The sequence below is a fragment of the Rhinatrema bivittatum genome, chromosome 2 (genome assembly GCF_901001135.1).
Source record: "Rhinatrema bivittatum chromosome 2, aRhiBiv1.1, whole genome shotgun sequence".
Taxonomy (NCBI): Eukaryota; Metazoa; Chordata; class Amphibia; order Gymnophiona; family Rhinatrematidae; genus Rhinatrema; species Rhinatrema bivittatum.
In genome coordinates, this window is record NC_042616.1 from 427,087,308 (window position 1) to 427,107,952 (window position 20,645).

General features: G+C 44.8%; 1 protein-coding gene across 3 annotated transcripts in view; it reads left to right on the plus strand.

The window, feature by feature from the left end:
- The window catches only part of CCDC134 (coiled-coil domain containing 134), a 96,544-nt gene that overhangs the window by 16,558 nt on the left and 59,341 nt on the right, over window positions 1–20,645 (plus strand). For all 3 annotated transcript variants that reach the window (XM_029590268.1, XM_029590270.1, XM_029590269.1), the window contains exons 3-4: window positions 12,479–12,600; window positions 14,264–14,348. In XM_029590268.1, coding sequence (XP_029446128.1) covers window positions 12,479–12,600; window positions 14,264–14,348 — 207 coding nt within the window. The remainder of the gene's footprint in view (window positions 1–12,478; window positions 12,601–14,263; window positions 14,349–20,645) is intronic.

Genomic DNA, 20,645 nt, shown 5'->3' on the forward strand with positions numbered 1-20,645 from the left:
TTTTCAAGTCATGGCATTGGCTCCCTATACGTTTCTGCATATGGTTTAAGCTCCTCTTTCTCACCTACAAGAGCCTTCACTCTGCAGCTCCTCACTACCTCTCCTCTCTTATCTCTAGCTACACCCCTCCTCATGCACTCCTCTCATCAGACCAGTCACTCCCTATCTGTGCCCTTCTCTCGCCAATTCCCAACTCTCTGCTTTCCACCTGGCTGCATCATAGGCTTGGCATAGACTGCCTGAGTTTGTGCGTCATGGCCCTTCTCTTGCCTTATTTAATCATGTCTAAAAACCCACCTTTCTGAGGTTGTGTTTAAATCTTAACCTCTGGTTGTCCCACTTACAGCCTCATTAATTTTTAACCCTTTTTCCTTTTATGTTTGTCTTGATTAGATTGTAAGCTGTACGGAGAAGGCAGCATCTCATGTTTTGTGCATCACTGTATGTGTCAAGCAGCGTTAGAGCAGCGCTAAGTGGTAGTAATATCCTGGGACTTATTAAAAATTACTTTTTTCATGTTATACTATGGAAAGATCTTTTTTAAGGGATCTGTGTATTAAGTCTGCAAGTTACCTGCCAGTTAACTTTGGTGGCATATCAGACTTCAAACCAATGATATGTAGAACATGGCAACGCTACAATGACCACGTGAGAGGTGGCGCAGCCAAGGATACAGAGTGATTCACCGAGTTAAGGGTGAATTTCCTACTCACCCTTGAATAAACATAAAATATCTCACTGATATTACAGGTGAATTTCACTTGTTTGATGGATAAAGATTAAGGCTAAAGATCTGTCCTTGAAATATGGCCAGAACATGGCTTTAAATCAAAACACCCTGTGGATAAGACCTCTCGGGTGAAATAATCTATGCCTGGATAGGACGACTGGGCAACTGAACTGACTTAAGATGTTATCAGCAGTTTGAAAAAAACATTGAGAACCTTCCCAAAATAAAATCCTCTAGCTCGGGTAAGTTAGTTCAAATGCATTTTTTTTTTAATTGTAATCCACTTTGAGGACAGTCTTGGTAAAAAATGAAATGGCAAATGTCTATAAATAAACAAAAAGTTGGATTGGTCAACTTGTTTCCTCGATCCAAGATCATACAGTTTGTCTAGATCAAGCAGAAAATTGGATCAGTGAGGTCTAGCAATCCATGACTGTAGTACAGTAAATTTAAAAAGAAAAAATGTAGTCTCTGGAAAGGAAATTGCACACTCTGGACAATCACCATGAGGGATCTTGAGAACCACAGCTGCTGCATTATTCTTTGGGCTCTGGGACTTCTGAAGGGTGCTGAGGGCTCTGAGCAATGAATTTTCTTTCATTCTGGATTCGTAGGCTGCTGGATATTGAGACCAAGAACTATGGCACTGAGCTTGAATGGGTGCAGAGTGCCCTTGACCCAGTGCTGGGCCTTGTGCAATAGTGGTTCCTCTGCACAGCTTTTCTGACAAAGCATTGACCCACATATGTGGTGGTCCTGCAGATGCATATAAGACTTTTTTTTGGACTTCCATAGGATTGGGGATCACCTCCATAGCTGGTCTTGTCATTTTATTCCATCCATTACTTTGTTACTGGAATGGGATATTCTTGTCCCCTAGTAAAAAAAAACAACAAAAAAACCCCCTAAAAAAAACAAACTAATTATGCACCTGATGTAGGCTGCCATGCTGAGTCACACCAAGGCTCATGGAGCCCAGCATCCTGTCTCTGACAGTTGCCAGTCCAGGTCACAAGTACCCAGCTGATCCCATAACATAGACCTATTTCTTGTAGTCACTCCTAGGGATCGCAGGAACTCTCTTTAGTCTACTTAGCTAATCAATCTAGATAAATGAGGCTTGACCAACGTGCGCAAATGCGCAGTAGAGAGCAGCTCTACTGCGCACGTTTGGCACAGAGAGCTCTGAGCGACGGGCTGACGTTTCGCCCCAAAGCAGAGAGATCGGAGCAGTGTCAGAGGGGAGGAGGAAAGGGCAGACGAGCCGCCGCTCCTAGAAACTGCTTCTCCCACATGTTAGCCTGAGCCTGTCCGTCCGCCGCCGGGGAAGGGAGGAGGGATGTTGGGACGGTCAGAGCAGAGCTAAATCTCGCCCATTTTAACCGGCACGCAAAGGGACAATAGCTGGCCCTGTAGAAGGGGGAAAAAGAGGGAGTGGAGGAGGGCTGAGAGAGAGGGAAGGGATTGTGGATGAGGTGAGAGGGGAAGGAAAGGGAAGATGAGATTGGAAGGAAAAGGGAAGAGGATATGAGTGAGTAAGTGGCAAGGGTAAGAAGTTGAGGAGAAGAGAGCAGCTCTGACCGACGTGCCGGTCTGACTGACGGAATCTCACCTGTTTGAATGGGCCTAATGGCTTGTAATATTATATGGACTTCTCCAAACCTTTTACATCCTGCTATTCTAGTCACCTTGACTATGTCAAGATTCAGCAGCTTGATTGTGAGCTGAGTGCAAAAGTACTTTCTTTGATTTGTTTTGAATCTTCTGGGTGTTAGTTTCATGGTATGCCCCCTTTTTTTTTTTTTTTTTTTAGTATTATTTGAAAGGGTAAAAACCATCCTTTATTTACCTCTTTTTTTCATCCCACTCCAGATTTTAATCACTTCTACCATGTCTCTTTTCTAAGCTGAAGAGTCCTAATCTGTTTAGCTCTCATCACAGGGGAGCTATTCAGTCCCCTTTATCATTTTTGTCACCCTCCTCTGCATTTTTCCTAGTTCCGCTATGTCTTTTTTGAGATGAGGTGACAAGAACTGCACACAGTACTCAAGGTGCGGTCATACCATGGATGCAGAAGCAATATGATATTTTCCATTTTATTCTCCTTTCCTTTTTGGATAGTTCCTAATGTTTTATTTGCCTTTTTGGCTACTGCTGCTGCACACTGAGCTAAGGATTTTAATGTATTGTCCATAAGGACTCCAAGGTCCTTTCCTGTGTGGTAACTTCCCAATACAGATCCCAGCATTGTGCACCTGTAATTGGAATTTTTTTTTCCCCTATGTGCATCACTTTGCACTTGTTCACATTAAATTTCATCTGCCATTCAGATACCTAGTCTCTTAGTCTCCCAAGGTCCTTCTGCAGTTCTTTGTAGTCTGTTCTAGTTTTTTAAAACTGAATAATTTTTGTCATTTGCAAATTTAGATCACAACACTTGTAGTTTAACATTCATAAATGATCTGGAAAAGTAAACGGCACAAGTCCTAATACTGATTCCTGTGGTATGCCACTAATTCAATTTCTCCATTTGGAAAACATCATTTACTCCTACTCTCTGTTTCCAGTCTTTTAACCAGTTACCAAGCCACAGTAAGACACTGCCTCCTATCCCATGACTCTTTAATTTTCTGAGGAGTATCTCATGGGAGACTATGTCAAATGCTTGTGAAAATCCAAATATGCTATAATCAACTGACTCACATTTATCTATATGTTTGTTTACATCTTCAAAAAAATCTAAAAGATTGGTAAGCCAAGACATGCCTTTGCTAAAAACCATGTTGGCTCTTCCCTTTTAAGCCATGTCTATCTACATGGCCAATGATTTTGTGTTTCAAAATAGCTTCTACCATTTTGTCTGACACCAGTGTCAGGCTCACCAGTCAGTATCACTTCGGAACCCTTTTCAAAAACCAGAGGATGACCAATGTGATGCCAGTTTTCAGGCTTTGTGGCTGTTTTAAAGAAGTAATAGATTTTGCAGTTTCATGCTTAAGTTCTTTCAGGACTTAGTGGTGGATGCTATCTGGTACTGGTGATTTGTTACGTTTTAGTTTGCTTGATATGTTACATCTTTAGTTTTTCAGAGGTTTGTGTTAATTGCTTAGAATGTTTTGGGTGTGGGTTATGTTCCCAACATCTTCCTCCTGTAAAGACCAAGACAAAGAATTCATTCAATTTTCCTGCTATTTCCTTATTCTCCCCGAACATCCCTTTTGCCCTTCAGTCATCTAGTGCAGTGGTTCTCAACCTTTTTTCTGTCGGGACACACCTGACAGATGGTTCTCACATGCGTGACACACTGACCCATGATCGTCATGGGGCTAGATGTAAAAGTACAGTTTGCATGCACGGGAACCCCCCCGACCCACAATAATGGATGTAAAGCAGAATTATGACATTCCCCATACAATTCACCCTACAAAAAAGATATTCTGGTTCTGGTGTCATCTCAGTAACAGCAACTCAAACTCCTTCTACTTCCAGGCTCAATAGCCCTACTTATGAAAAGACAGCAGTTTACCACCAATGCATATCCTCTTGAGAAAACACAACAAATAAGACTGATAAAACTCTTACATGCTAGTAAAATATCTCATCTCGGTAATAGACACAGAACCGACCTAACATACTCCCAGGATCTGTAGTAATGCACATAAACTAATCCGCACACAGTTACACCTGTATTATGGAATACACTCAAACAGGAGCAACCCTATCTATGAAATGACAACACTATAAATATTAAATCAGGCCCTAAAAACCAATACACCTCTTATTAGGTTATTAGGAAAACAGAGCTAGCAAGCAGCTATAGATCCCCACACAGAAATAATTGTAAAACTATACTAATAAGCAGAATAAATGTTTCTAAACAGCTATGAACAGAATAACATCCAACAATTAAAAACTCATAAAAACTATTAAAAATTCTCCAAACACCAATAAAATATTTTTAAAAAAGCAGACACATCACATAATAAATAATTAAAATGGCAGTCAATCAAGAAAAATAAACTTAAAAAGCCACTTTTACTTACCCCCCTCCAGCAGCTCTCCTACTCCTCTTCCATGCAGGCCGTAGCACACAGCAGAAGCAGCAGTAGAGGCTAAGATCTATACTCATGGTCCTCTTCCTTAGGGCCCATGTCTCTCACACACACACACCATACCAGTCATGCCCCCATGACCAGTTTCTGTCTCTCACACACCAATCATCTCCCAAACAGTCTTTGACACACACACCAGTCACCTTCCTGAACAGTTTCTCTCATGCCATACACACACACACAGGCTTCCCACTCCCGTGTTCTACTTACATATACGGGCTTCTCACTCTCATAATCACTTTCTCTGTCTCACACACACTCACCAGTCTCTCACTCCCATGCTTGTTCTCTCCACATGCACAGGCTTCTCATTCCCATAATCACTTTTTCTCACACACACACCAGTCACCTGATCTCTCTCATGCATACACACACAGGCTTCCCACTTCCATGTTCTGTCTTACATATACAGGCTTCTCCCTCCCATGCTGTGTCTCACACACACCCAGGTTCTCACTCCCATCTTCACTCTCTTCACATGCACAGGCTTCTCATTCCCATAATCACTTTCTCTCTGTTACACACACATGCATACACACACACACCAGTCTCTCTCTCATTTCCATGCTCGCTCTCCACTGCACAGGCTTCTCATTTCCTGAATCACATTCTTTCTCGCATATTCACACCCCCCAGTCTCTTTCTCTCATACACACCGTCATCTTACCAACCAGTCTCTCGCTCTCATGCATGCGCACACACACAGGCTTCCCACTCCCATGCTCTCTCTCTCACATAACCAAGCTTCTCCCTCCCATGCTGTGTCTCTCACACACCCAGATTTCTCACTCCCATGCTCACTCTCTTCACATGCACAGGCTTCTCATTCCCATAATCACTTTCTCTCTGTTACACACACACACCAGTCTCTCTCTCATTTCCATGCTCGCTCTCCACGTGCACAGGCTTCTCATTCCCTGAATCACATTCTTTCTCTTACATTCACACACACCAGTCTCTTTCTCTCTCACACACACAGCGTCACCTTACCAACCAGTCTCTCTCTCTCATGCATGCACACACACACAGACTTCCCACTCCAATGCTCTCTCACATAATCAGGCTTCTCACTCCCATGCTTTCTTTCACACACACATCGCCCCCCCCCCCCCCCCAAGCAGGCTTCTTATGCCCATGCTTTCTCACATACCCAGATTTCTCACTTCAATGCTTTTTCTCTCTCACACACACACATCAGTCACCTCCCTGACTGATGTCTCACACTCTCACATACACATCAGTCATCTCCTTGAGCAGTCACTTTCATTGTCTCTCACATATACACACACATCAGCTCTCTGACCAGTTTCTCTCACTCACACACATCTCTCAATCACACTGGCTGGCTGGCTGCTTCTTTCTCTCACTCACTTCCTCTTCCCCCCCCCCCCCCCCCCCCCCCCCCCCGAAGCACAAATGGTAGCTGCAGCTGCCTCCTCCTCCAGCCCCCGCAAGCCAAGAAAGAAGAATCCCATCGGCCGCGGGAGGCTCATGCTGCTGACTCCTTTCCCGATTACCGTCTGCTTCAATTGCTCGGGGGCCGATGCTGCAGCCGCCGCTGCTCATTTATCACGCGGCACGGCTCTTTCTTCTTCCCGCGCACCGCTCCGTGTATCACTTCCTGTTCCGGGTCACGGGGGGGTGGGGGAGCAGGTGCGGGAAGAAGAAAAGGCCCATCCACAAGTGCCACGGCTTTTTTTAGCACTGCTGCCGTTCCCACTGGGCTTGAACGTGTTGCTAGCCCAGCGGCAACGGCAGCAGGGAAGAAAGAGCAGCGGGAGAGACCCCGAGGACGCGACACAGCAGCCGGTGCTTGGCGACACACTAGGGTGTTGCGACACACCGGTTGAGAACCGCTGATCTAGTGGCCCAACTGACTTCCTCATAGGTTTTTTGCATCAAATGTGCTTGAAAAAATGTTATCATTAGTTTTTGCCTCTCTGGCAGTTTTCTTCTCAAATTTTTTCTTCCCTGTCTTACTACTGTCTTACATTTTACTTGACACTGCTTATGCTTTTGCCTATTTTATTTACATTTCACATGTTTCACAGTTCAAAGTAGATTACGTAAAAACATAAAACAACCAACCAAAATGAATGATAAAAACATAAAATAATCATGAAATAAAAAGATATATTAAACTAATGAACCAAATTAAAATAAGAAACTTGTTTTTGGTCGGCTTTCCATTTTTTTAAGAATGGCCTTTTTGGCTTTAACCTCTTCTTTCACCTCACTATTAAATCATGCTGGCAGTTGTTTTGGTCTTTCAACCTTTTTTTAATGCACGGGATACATTTTATCTGTTTCCAACATTAAATGTTTAGACCATGTTTATATGTTATGGAAAATCTTAACCTTTATAACTGCTCTCTTAGGGTTCCCCCCCCCCCCCCCCTAGCTTATTACCTGATTTTATCAGTCTCCCTTTTTAAACTTTATATGCTACTGCAGTAGTTTTATTTAATGTCTTCCCTCCAATGGTTGTCAGATTTGATTGCATTATGATTGCTATTGATTAGCAGCCCACCACTGTAATCCCTTGCACCAGGTCGTGCGTTCCACTGAGGATTAGATCTGACGTAGCTGCCTCTCTCATCAGTTCTAAGACTAGCTGCTCCATGAAACAATCATTTATGGCATCTAAAATCTTACCCTCTAGCATATCCTGATGAGACATTGATTCAGGTCAGTACTAGGGGAATTAAAATATTCCATTATTATTGTATTGCCAAATTTCTTTGCCTTTTAAATTTCTGCTAGCATTTCAGTCTTTTAACTTGGCCAGGCAGCCGGTAGAATACCTATCACACATGGAATTTCTATCCATAAGGATTCTGCAGTGCATTTTGCCTCCTGCAGTATTTTTATCCTGTTTGATTCTATGCTGTCTATGTATAGTACCACCCATCCACCAAGCTGATCGGCCCTATTGTGTTGATATAATTTATGCCCTTGTATCACAGTGTCCCGCCGGTAATCCTCCTTTTACCACCTCGACCTATAATGTCTATATCCTCGTATAATGCCATACATTCTAACTCGCCAGTCTTACTATTCAGATTTCTGCAATCACATACCAATATTTTAAAGTATGTGTTGATTTGTACTTTTATTTCTATTTGTATTCACAACCTGCTTATTAGCTAACCATTGCTTTTCACGAGAAAACCAGACTTCAGCTTTTGTTCTGGCGAAGGCATTTTCTCATACAGCAGTCATTAAAAGGTTAGCCTATTCAAGTAAATGATAGATTAATAAATACGAACAGTTAGGGGATGAATGTTGGACATGTTAATGTTTTTTTTTTACTTTTTCAAGCCTCTTCTGTACTGTTTTTTTGTTATGCTTATTTTTATTTTCTGTAAGTTTTTTTTATAGATTCCGGTTGCTGAACTGGCTAAGATTTTGTGATCACCATACCTTTTTGGTATGTGTTGGTGCATGTTTGTAAACAGATTTTAAAAGATTAATAAATGGTGCAGTCATAAAGCTGCTGCATTCTGCATATCTGGTTTCCCACTTGTTAAGCATCCTGAAGTGAAAGGGCTGTTTAGTGTAGGGAACTGATCCTTTATCTCTGACTTCCCTGTACCCAAGCATCTAGGCTTCCCATTCACTTCTCCTCCCCGAGACAAGATTTAGGCTCTCTGGGTCCCCATCTCAGTTCCCTGAAAAGTTCTATGTTATCTTCGCTGGCAGGATGGAGCCAGTTTCACTTCTGCTTGCAGAGGCACCAAAGTCAAAATGGCACTGACGCTCTGAGCCAAATGCCAGATCATTTGCAAATACCATACATTAATGCACTTAAGAGGTCTGTATTCAAATGGGTTTGTCTGGATAAGTTTTGAGTTAGCCAGATAAACCTTGAGTTCAAATATCTGACACCTTGACCTGGATAAAATGTATCCGGATAAATAGGCATTCTGAGAGAGTTCAAGGATGGAGTTTACTTAGCTGACTAATTTTATCCATTATTTGACTAAGACTGGATATGCCTCAGAGTAGGGTTCATGTTATCTGGGTACATGTCCCTGGATAATAATCTTAACCGGATATTTTCAAATAATATACAGCAGTGTTTCCCAATCAGGATGCCTTCAGACCTGATCAGGTGTGCCATGGAAAAGTCACCACTGCCTGATGCTCAGATCCAGGCCAGCACCTGGGCTCTACTCTCAGCACCTCCCAGGAAGAAGAGAGACCAGCGGTATCTCTTAAATAAGAAGTAGCTCCTTTCTGAGAAAATGTGTAATCGTGCATGCCTCGTCTTCCTAGCTACAGCCTGAGATCATGAGTGTGGTAATTAATGGGAAGGATGCAGGTTATGAAGAGCTGAGCCCTGCTTTGTGCAGCACATTCGCTGCACACTTCTCCTCATCTTCCCCATAAGAAATTGCCATGCTGGGACAGACCAAGGGTCCATCAAGCCCAGCATCCTGTTTCCAACAGAGGCCAAAAGCCAGGCCACAAGAACCTGGCAATTACCCAGACACTAAGAAGAACCCATGCTACTGATGCAATTTAATAGCAGTGGCTATTCCCTAAGTATAATTGATTAATAGCCATTAATGGACTGCTCCTCCAAGAACTTATCCAAACCTTTTTTGAACCCAGCTACACTAACTGCACTAACTACCTTCTCTGGCAACAAATTCCAGAGCTTTATTGTGCGTTGAGTGAAAAAGAATTTTCTCAGATTAGTCTTAAATGTGTTACTTGCTAACTTCATGGAATGCCCCCTAGTCCTTCTATTATTTGAAAGTGTAAATAACCGAGTCACATCTACTCATTCAAGACCTCTCATGATCTTAAAGACCTCTATCATATCCCCCCTTAGCCGTCTCTTCTCCAAGCTGAACAGCCATAACCTCTTCAGCCTTTCCTCATAGGGGAGCTGTTCCATCCCCTTTATCATTTTGGTTGCCCTTCTCTGTACCTTCTCCATCGCAACTATATCTTTTTTGAGATGCGGCGACCCTTCCTCAACATCTCCTTTGAGTCCTTCTAGACTCTCTTATCCCCCAGCTGAGAGAGGCAGGAGGAGAGTGCACTGAGCACTGGATGTGACTCACTGAGTACTGGGAACGGTGCAGTGGATGAAATCTGGCAGTCACAAATGGCAAATAAGATGATTAATAGAGCCACACCAAATTCTCCCTCCTTCAGCATTTATATATACAAGGAGATAGTCCATTCAGATAAGTTCATGGGTGTCTCTGCTCTTCTCTCCCTTTGTTTTAAATTTTTTGAAAGAGACTGGTGGGGCTTTCAATGTTTATCTAGCTCTTCTTTTGGCCAAACGAGTTCTCTCCATGTCTGCACTTCCTGATCTGTGAATGCTGACGTGGCACACATTTTTGTTAATATAGGTGTGTCTTGGGCTTGAAACGCAAAAAAAAAAGTGACGCTGTGTGGCGCCCCCCCCCCCCCCCCAATATTCCCATCTCATTTTAAAGCATTACATATATATAGAAACATAGAAATGACGGCAGAAGAAGACCAAATGGCCCATCCAGTCTGCCCAGCAAGTTTCGCACTTTTTTTTTTTCTCTTACTTATCTGTTTCTCTTGGCTCTTAGTAACTTTTTGGTTATATTTCCCTTCCACCCCCACCATTAATGTAGAGAACAGTGTTGGAACTGCTTCTAAGTGAAATATCTAGCTTAATTAGTTAGGGGTAGTAACTGCTGCAATAAGCAGCTATACCCATGCTTATTTGTTTGCCCAAACTATGTAATTCAGTCCTTGTTGGTTGTTGTCTGTATATAGATCCACTTTTCTTCATTCCCCCTGCCGTTGAAGCAGAGAGCTATGCTGGATATGCGTGAAGTATCGGTCTTTCTCCCCTGCCATTGAAGCAGATTAGACCTAATGTGGGCCCTAGCACCCTCCCCCCACCCCTTGAATTCCTAAATTAATCTGTGGCCTTGAAAACCTACCTTTCCACCCCCCTGCTAAGTGACCTGGAACACACCGCCGCCCCCTAAAACCCCTAAGCCGCTGGGAGCATGGGCTGGATTGTACTGTTCCGGGAAGCATCTAGCGTTGCTGTCAGATGCGCTCTGATAGCGAATCTGGTAGCTTAAATCTGACAGCAGTGCTGGATGCTGCCTGGCATGCAATGTTCTTACTATGCTCCCAGTGACCTGGGGGTTCTGGGGCATGGCTGACTCACGAATGGGAGGGTGGACTTTCAGAAGGGGCCAGGAGACCGTAGATTAATTCAGAATTGGGGGGGTGGGGAAGATTCTGAAGACAACAGGCCCGGAACATCCGAGATCGTTAGGGACGAAGGAGAAGGTGCTAGAGTCCATTAGTTCTAATCCTTCAGTAAAGTGGAGGATTAGACCTACAGCTCACCCAGTGTTGGGGTTTCTTATGGTTGCCACTTGTCCGGCTGTATTCAAATGATAAAGCTGGTTAAGGTTAAAGTGACTCCAGGGCACATACCTGGATCACTTTAAACAGAAAGGAAAGGTCCAAGAAACTAGAAGGGCTGAAAACAGCTACATCACAAAGAAAGCCGTTCTTTACAACAGTAATCAGCAACCGTTATGCTTTTAATTGTTGTATGACTTAAGTTTGTGTGTTTAATATTTTGTATTAACTATTATTCTGTTTGTAATCCGCCAGGAACAGGTCCTGGTAAGATAGCAGACTAAAATTTGAAATAAATAAGTGAATAACTAATGCTGCTAGTCCCAAGTGAGTTCTGTTCAATAATAAATGAAGGGAACTGCTGTCATAACAGGAGATGGGGGGTTCAGCTAGTAACGGCGCTGTCTTACCTCCGTACTCCTCAAATTTAATCATAGGTGCCCATAGATGTCATCTTATTTTTTTATATATTGTTTTCTGTTGATATGAAAATGAAAGTACTGGTGTAAAAAATAAATAAATAAAAAATCCCCAAATCACTTGTCTCCACTGGTATATAAGAATGTTACCTAAAATCATGGGAAATAGGATGCACTTTTAATTTGATTGTTTAATCATGCTATGCGGCTACAGCCTGGGTCGATGTCAAGTCACTGTTTAATGTTTGGCTCAGTATGGACCTCTTGTATTCGCTTTGGGTTTGTTTGGATGTGCTCTTTCTTTGTCTTTTTCAGTTTCTGATCTCTGTTTGGAAGATGCCTCTTCTTGCCTAAGTGACACACTTGGAGTGCTCTTGGTTTTGGTAAAGCCTGAACACATCTACTATGAAACAGCACAGATTTAGTGGCATGATAAGTGTTCCTGTTACTTGTAGTCATGAGACACAAACTCTAACAAAGTTGTGAAGATCTACTGATGCTTGCACTTCACATAGTAAATTTTTTTTATTTTGTTAACACCTAATCTCATGGTTTGTTGCTGTTGACATCTTCGATTATAAATGTGGTAAGTATGATGTGCCAGTTTTGTTTTTTGCTTTTTTTATTTTTTTTTTTCTGTGCTCCTTTTTCCTCTTGGCTTTGCCTATGTTTTTAGATATTGGCCAATTTTTAATGCCATCACCCAGGCTGCTCTCAGATTTCCTGCATCTGTCTTGCCCTGCATGAAAAGTAGCCAAGCTTTTATAGAATGGTTGATTGTGCATTGAATGGCTCTTGAGCCTTGGAGATGCTACTTGCCCTTGACATGACTACAGATAAAAAGCTGTTTGAAGTGAAACGCAAAGACCAGATCAGTGCCCTAAATAACCTGATTGAGCTGAATGATGTGAACCAGCAGTATAAAATCATCGACATCATGCTGAAAGGGCTCTTCAAGGTGAGATGAATCATCACCCATCGCCCTGTGTGCACATAGCTGTTAGCATAGGTAAATCTTATGGGTAATGGAAAGAAGTGACATGGACGCATTGGGACGGAGAGGGAGCACGCGTTATCCAGCATTGTCATATAGCCCTGAGTGCTGATGGATAGAAGTCACGCTTTGACTGGTGAGGCTGCCGTTTTTGATCAGACCCGTGATATGAACCTTCCTTGTTTTAGTAACATACGTTTTTTTTTTTTCTCTTTATTCTTCCCTACAAAGCTTATCACTTTTCTCCTTCTCTTGAGTTTCTCATCAGAAATCCATCTTGCTAGACCTCTAATTTCCCCTGTAATTTTTTTTTCTCCTTTTTTCCTTCCATGTAGAGGTCAAGTACTATGGGGAACTTCTAAGAGAGCAGAAAACATTTACAGAGCTAAAGTCAGTGCTGATCTTGGTCACTGGCACGTTTTACACAGTTTTAGCATTTGAGCACCATAGAGTCCATTAATACGTCTGAGTTTCTTTTAGGAAACTGGTAGATTTCTACCAAAATTGCCCAAAGGCTCCAGGAGAGTTTTGAAAGCCCTTTGAAGGCATGCTTTTAGATGTTAGTAGGCTCAAATATCTCATCTCCTTTCCTGACACTGAACTCTGTTGCTTGACTCAAAAGCAGGGTCCTGGTTGAAAGCACTGCTACACGACAGAATTTGAAAATCCGATGAGGTCTGGCAAAATAGCTTCATGGGTAGAACACACAACTTTAATAATATAAACATTTCAAGCCCAAGACCTACCTACTCCTTATGCTACACGACCATAAGCAAGTTGAATAACCTCTCTCTCTACTCAAAATTACAACTGTTTTTGATTCATTTTGGTTAGCACCATTCATGGTGACTGCCCTTCTTTAGGTAATGAATACCATTATTAAAATGATAGAAGAAAATCCATCAAAGCTATCGCCAACAGAATAGCATTAAAACTACCTCTGTCATACATTACCTGGACATAATAGAACTTGCTGGTGGTTTGATTTGCTTGGCCTTCAGCTTACTGCCTTCCTTGCAGTGGTCAGATATAGTTGCTTCCTACAGGGTTATAAATCCTTGAGTCTGATCTCACGAATTTCACATTGCAGAGGCCCTTTGCTGGGAGGCCTGTTGCCTGTTTCTCATGCATCCCTTTGTCATCTGGGTTCTGCAGCTGATAAGGAGGTAAAGACTTGTTTTTAAGCTTGTTAGAAGCCTCCACAGGATGATGGTTCATGACTTGGATTTTCAATAGTCTTTTTGAAAGGGGGCTGACAAGGAGGACTGATAATTTAAGATAAGCAGAACCAGAAAGACAGTTTGATCCATCTCTTTTTGCTGGTTTATAATGATCTTAACCCTCAAGCGCATTCACACTCACCCTTTTCATATCTCCTCACTCTATTTTCTTTCTTCCTGACCAACTGTGTAATTTCCTTTCAGCCCTCATCTCCTCTGTCGCTTGTCTCTGAATTTTCCTACCTTCCAGTTCTTTTCTAACGTTCCACCCACTCCTCCCCACCTCTCTCTTGAACTTTTCTGTTCTCTCCCACCCTTTTCCTTTATCCCACATTCCTCTCGGTCTCTTCTCCTTCTCGCTTTTCCTGCATTGAAGCTACCTGTCTGATTCCTGTGGTTGTTGTCAGGTACTGGAGGACTCTAGGACTGTGCTGATTGCTGCTGATGTCCAGCCTGATGGGCCGTTCCCTGAAGATGACAAAATAAAAGATGGTAAGGCAGCCTTGCTCTTGCCTGTCCTTCTCTGTGAAGTTAAATGATCTAGTCATGCTGTACCAGTTCACCACTCTTCCTGTCATGTGCATTTTCCATAAAGAGTTCATTTAACAATACTGCCTCATTAAGAACATAAGAAAATGCCATACTGGGTCAGACCAAGGGTCCATCAAGCCCAGCATCCTGTTTCCAACAGTGGCCAATCATTTGTTTTGGCTTCAGCAAAGCACACGCTTCTCCTCCCTCTGCTGCTGTTTTAATTCCCCTCTTTTTTTTTTTTTTTTTTTTTGCATTTTTATCATTGGATTTTTCTCTACTGACTGATTTGGTGAGGTAAACAAAATTGAAAGTCTAATGAGGCACAAGGCTTAAAATGTGGCTTTCTTATCCTGCTAGACCAGTCCAGACAGGTGGACTTTACTCCACTCCCCAGCTGATGGAATTAGATAAGAGGATATGCCTTTTTCTCACAGGACAAGCAGGATGGTAGTCCTCACAAATGGGTGACATCGAGGATGGAGCCCTGTACGGAAAACTTTTCTGTCAAAGTTTCAACAAGCTTTGACTGACACTGGCACACTGGGTGCACTGAGCATGCCCAGCCTGCAATTATCCCTGTGAGCCACAGGTGTCTCCCTCAGTCTTCTTTTTTCCGCTCTGCAGTCAGCATAGCGGTTGGAGCTCTGTGAGGATTTTTTAACTAATTACCTCATGGAAACACTTAACTTTTCACTTCAAAAAACACTTTTCCCTGCACAGGTCTCCCTCCGCGTACGTTTTTACGACGATCGGTGAGTACTAATTCTTATTTTTCGGTCGGTTTCTGTCACTATCTTAAGGCTGTTAACTGACTGAAGCCTTCCCTTCCCCCATTTTTCAGTTAGCTTTAAACAGCTTGCGAGTATCTCTGTGACACTCTGCTTGCTTATGCTAGTGGGGTAGGGATTTTTTCCTTAACTTTAGGACCTCTGTAGCTTCAAGTCCTTCGTTCCCTGGTACCCTCACGCAGTCGATACCCTATCGCTACACCGGGACCCTCCTAAACCGCCCTGGGCTTTTATATGTCATCAGCGCCCCTCCCCCCACGGTGCCCTGATGCCTTTATCCATGTTTTTTGCTTTTCAGTGCTACCAGGCTTTTTCCTCCTACGCACTGTTTTTTTTCCTTGGGCTTCCTCGGTGCCGTCCCTACCCGGATGCATGCCATTGACGCACACGCTGTTAGTCACTGCCATGCATACTCGGGTCGCCGCCACCGCTGCCCGAGACACTTTTTAACGATCCCAGGGTCACTTCATCGATGCCACCCCCCCTTTTGGGGATGCCATCGATGCCCCATCCTCCCCACCGATGTCCAGCCCTTTTCCATCGGTGGGCATCGGTGCCACATCGATTCGTCGGTGGGCATCGATGCCGGATGGTCCCCATCGGTGGACATCGGTGCCGGATGGTCCCCATCGATGGACATCGGTGCCGGATGGCTTGTCCGATGGCATTGGTGCCGGATGGCCGTCCGTCGATGGCATCGGTGCCGGGTCCTTTTGCATCGATGGACACCGATGCCCAGGTGTTTCATCCATGGGCATCTATGTTAGAATGCATCCATCGAGGGCAGTCGATGCCAGGCTGCTCCCATCTGTGAAATTCGATGCCCAGGTGGGTCCCATCGGTGGGTATCCATGCCGGCTCGATTCCGTGCATGGGCGTTGATGCCAATGCCAGCCTTATGGCTGGCATCGATGCCCATGCCGATTCCAGGACTGGCGTTGATGCCGGGATGGAATTCATCGACTGGGAGATCCATGCCATCGATTCCATACGTGTCCATATCGATGCCACCGACACACGTGTCTGGGGCACCAATGCCATGTACACTTGGAAATCTGAGTCTGTCCAAATCGATACCGTCAACGTCTGTGGCCCTATAGTTGATGCCCGTGGCCATGCCACAAACGGCATAAATGCCCGCCTCCATGCATCGATGCCCTCGACACCTCCGTTTTCCTTCGGTGTCCTTGACGCCCTATTGATTCGACTTCGACTCAGTCGATGCCGGTATCTTTTTCAATAACGGCAATGTTTTTCGATTATTCGATTCCACATCGTTTCAAAGATACCTATGCCACTGCTGTCAGTGCCCGTCACTGTCATCATTCTCCTGGCCAGTCATCGACGATTTTTCATACCCATTTTGATGATATCCTCGAAGCCCCTTAGGTTGCCTTCAATATCGTCAATACCGACATAGCACCGCCACATAATACCCTCGCCTCCTCACATTGCTCCACGCTTTGAGTTCTTTTTTAAGCCCCGTATTAGCTTAAGACACTCCATTGTGTCAGGAGCAGAGCAGGCGTGCTGACAGTTCGTCATCGATCGCCTTCCAGGACGACGAGGGCTTCCATCTCGGCGCTGGGGAAAGACCGGGCCGAGCACCGTGGCACCCATCATCGCCGACATCGTGATCGTCCGCCGCTGACACCATCCAGCACATCGGTGCCATCCTTCTCCAGGCTGGACAACGCTCGGGCAGAGCGACATCACCACTGCCATCAGCACTGTTCCTACAGTTTTGGCAGTCCTTGGTGATCCAGAACTTCCGGATCCAGGTCCGACAGCTTCTGCATTGGCGTCACGACACATCGAGCCGCTGTGACGAGGGAAGGGAACATGAGTTCCGTTAGGGCTCCTCTGTTCCTGGCGTGCCCCACCGTCAAGTGGTGTGGGACTATGGCCATCTGTTACACTTAGCAGTCTAAACGCCACTCACGCCTGGCCTGTCTCCTCTGTACCTGTGCCACCATACCGGGTTTCAGAGCGAGATGGACGTTTACGTCCCCGGCCTTACCCTCGAGGACTCCGGAGACCGTCGGGGTCAACAATCTTCACCGGCTCGTCTTGCGGCGATCCACGTCGGATGGTAAGTACCCGCTTCGGCGGCATTCCCATAGAGTTGTGTTCTCCCATTCGGACCGTGGTTCGAAAAGTTCTGGGTCATGTGCCTTTTAGAACTGTATTAGTGTCACATATCACTATGTTAGCTATGTTAGCCACAATATCAGGAGAACCCCTCTATCTTCTTGGGATTGCAGCAGGGCTTCTTCTCTTGTCAGTAACAAGTCCCTGTGCCGACCAATGCTCTGACTCTTGGTTCCCTCCCAACCAAGGTCCAGCTGCATTGGCTGATCTGCTAAACATGAGATTCAGCAACCATTGCCCCATGTACAAGTCCACCTTGAGGCCTGGCCACAGGTCTCAGTGTCTCCTTGTACAGCATACAGAAATGCGGGTACCACTTACCGCTCACACACCTGCAGGAGCCTACATGATATCCTCCATTGGGACACCTCCTGGTCTCCCATCTGGTCAGATATCAGAGCGGCCACCCCACCTTGTACCAAAGTCCCGGTACACTCCCCCAGGCGCTACGAAGTGCAGAGGGGAGAAGGGAGGGGGGTTGGGGAGTTTTAATTGCACTATTCTTTCTTCTAACAGAAAATAGTTACTCTCCGCACATCCTGGACCTAAGAAAATCCAACTTTCTTTAGACGTCACAGGTACAATGGTATCTTTGGTTACCATCACTCCATACTGCAGTAAGTACATTATTTTAATGTTTCTATGTGCTTTATGGTGAGTCAACATTACAACCCCAAGCTCTGCCGCCGGCACCAGCTTCGGTAAGTGAACTGTCTCTTGCATCACTGTTGGTGAATGCTGTTTTCTCTGCGGAGTGTAACATCATTCACTTTCCTTTCAGTACATGCAAGGAGCTCTCACTTTTTTCAGGACTCACTATACATTTACTAACTGGGATTACTGTCACTGCCATAAATCCCTTCTGTAACACTTCTGGACACCACAGTCTTAAGACCCTCTTGTCCAGCATGCGCACAGACATTCTGATACATTGTTATATGTCCCTGCGCATATTTTCCATAACCTCAACCTTTCAACTTTTCATGGTTGGGCTATGGGGTTTCTTCCCACTATGCATTTTTCTCATAATTCAAAACTGCTATGGGTTATATTCAGTGACATTCTATACTCAATGGACCTAAGTGGTTTCATTGCTTTCGTCCCTGATTCTTATCCCAGTTCGAACTAGGACCTAGTCTCCTTCGACTCATGCTCGCAATTCCTTAGGGTTATAAAGTTTCTCCTGAAAGCTGTCAACCCATTATGCATCTATTGCACTCCAGCATAGTTTCTCATAAACTTCCTGGACGTTGCACCCATGAGTTATGCCCTTATGCCTTCCAATACTGCTTTTGCAACAATTCTTTGTGCATACAGACAGACAGCATAGGGACAATGTGCTTTCCAACTCATAAGCACGCACAACCTCTTAGCTGCTCTGCTAGACAGCTGCGCAGCTCTACCCTTGGCCCTTGTTCACTTCATGCGTCCTTGGGCCACATATCTAAGAGATTTAATGAACGCTCTATCTGACCTTCTCCACGTAGGTTCTATCCTCTCGAATGGTCTCAATTACATGTGTACAGGGCAAATCTTTTAACGCTGAGTTTAACTAAACTTTCCTCTGCGTCTGCATCATTCCATACGATGCACAGGTTCTGCTCCCTACACATGTTTCCTATGCGTTCCCTTAGATGCCTTTTCTTCCATCAAAGGCCTCTTCAATATATCTCTTCTGCTGCCTCTCGTAGCCAGCATTCTTCTAATGTTGAACTGGGATGGGGTTCAGTATTCTTTTCCCCACTCCCTGACTGAGATCAGTATGCTTCCCATACTTCTCAATCCATCATATCAGTAACCTTTTATTCCCTCACCAGTCAGTCCCAAATCATAGACTTACTGATGTTCTTAGGTTCTGGTAGCGTCACAAAACCTTCTAAACATAAATCTTGCCGTTTAATATGGCAGGCTTTACCTCCTGACGCTAAAAAAAAAAAAAAAAAAAGAGGTATTACCCCTTTTACTTTTCCACCATTTTTTCTTACTCCCTCGGATTCTGTTCTCCAGACATCCTCCACATAGATACACCTTTCTCTTAGGAGGTGTATCGTTTTGGGAGTTGGGTTCCCGTTTTCGGTAATCCTCTCTGAGTCGGCTTACCATGGATTATCCACTGATCAAGCCGCCTCTATTTCTCTAATCACGGAATGAACATATATATTCTCCTTATAAGTCTCATACATTCTACGTTTGAGCCTTTCCATTCCTCTCTTCCACAGTTTGGCAAGGGAACTTCTTTCCCTCTTAATGTCATTCCTGCCAGCAGGGTCCGTGAGTTATGCACTCTTTCCATACTCACCTGACTCCGTTCCTCTGCCACTGAGTAGTTCTACGCATTCAACTTTCTATCCTTTTCAGGTAGATGTTGTATCTCCTTTCCTCAGGAAATACTCTATTCCCAGTACGTACCAGGATCAGTCCAGACAGCTGGGTTATGCCTCCCCTCCAGCAGATGGAGTCAGAGAGAAAACTGAAAGCACCCCCTAGATATACTGGTGTGCTACCTGCAATCCTTCAGTATATTCTCTGACTCCAGCAGATTGAGAGGCATAACCCTGCGGTCCTGGTCCGGTCCGTGTTACTCGGTACTGGGAAAGTAAAAAAAAAAAAAAAAAAAAAAACCAAAACAAAACAGTGAGGTAGGACAGGGGACTAGATCTGTCGATGCTTCCTTTTCTCTCCTCTGTCTAACTATCGGTCTGCGTTAGTGTCTGTTTGAGTGTCTTGCGCTGCGAGGCTAGCGGCAGAGTGAGGCAGGCTAGGAGGGTTTTACCCTCCTGTTCTTCCCGGGTTAGTGTGTCCACAGGCCGGGGGAGAGCTTACCGGTGGGCCGGTCACCCTCCCCCCCCAATTCCAGGTTACTTGGCCTGAAGGGGGTTTCAAAAAAAAAAAAAAAAAAAGTTTAATCCAGAGCCATTTAAGCCCTGTTGGGGACAGGCAGTGCGCTCCTTTTCTTTGACCCCGGCCTGCCAGTGCCTGTTTCGGACCCCGGAGGGGGTGGCTAGCTCACCCGGCGCGTGTTGGTTGTGGAGTTCTTCTCAGGGGGTCTTTTTGGCGCCATTTTTTTTTTTTTCCCGTTGCTGCTCCGCTTCCTGGCCTGATGCCGCGATCTTCGGTCTGCCTGACCTGTGGGGAGGCGGGGGCGCGACTCTCCCGCGGGGGTCTCTGCCCCCGATGTATTCCCGGGGGCGAGGGACCCTCGGGGGGGCCGAGCGCTGCCCGCAGCGGCTCTCCTCTGTCCTCTGCAGCCCGGCACGGCAGCATTTCAGGCAGCCGTTCTCCGGCCCCTCCTCCATCGGGGAGGAGTGCGGTGGCC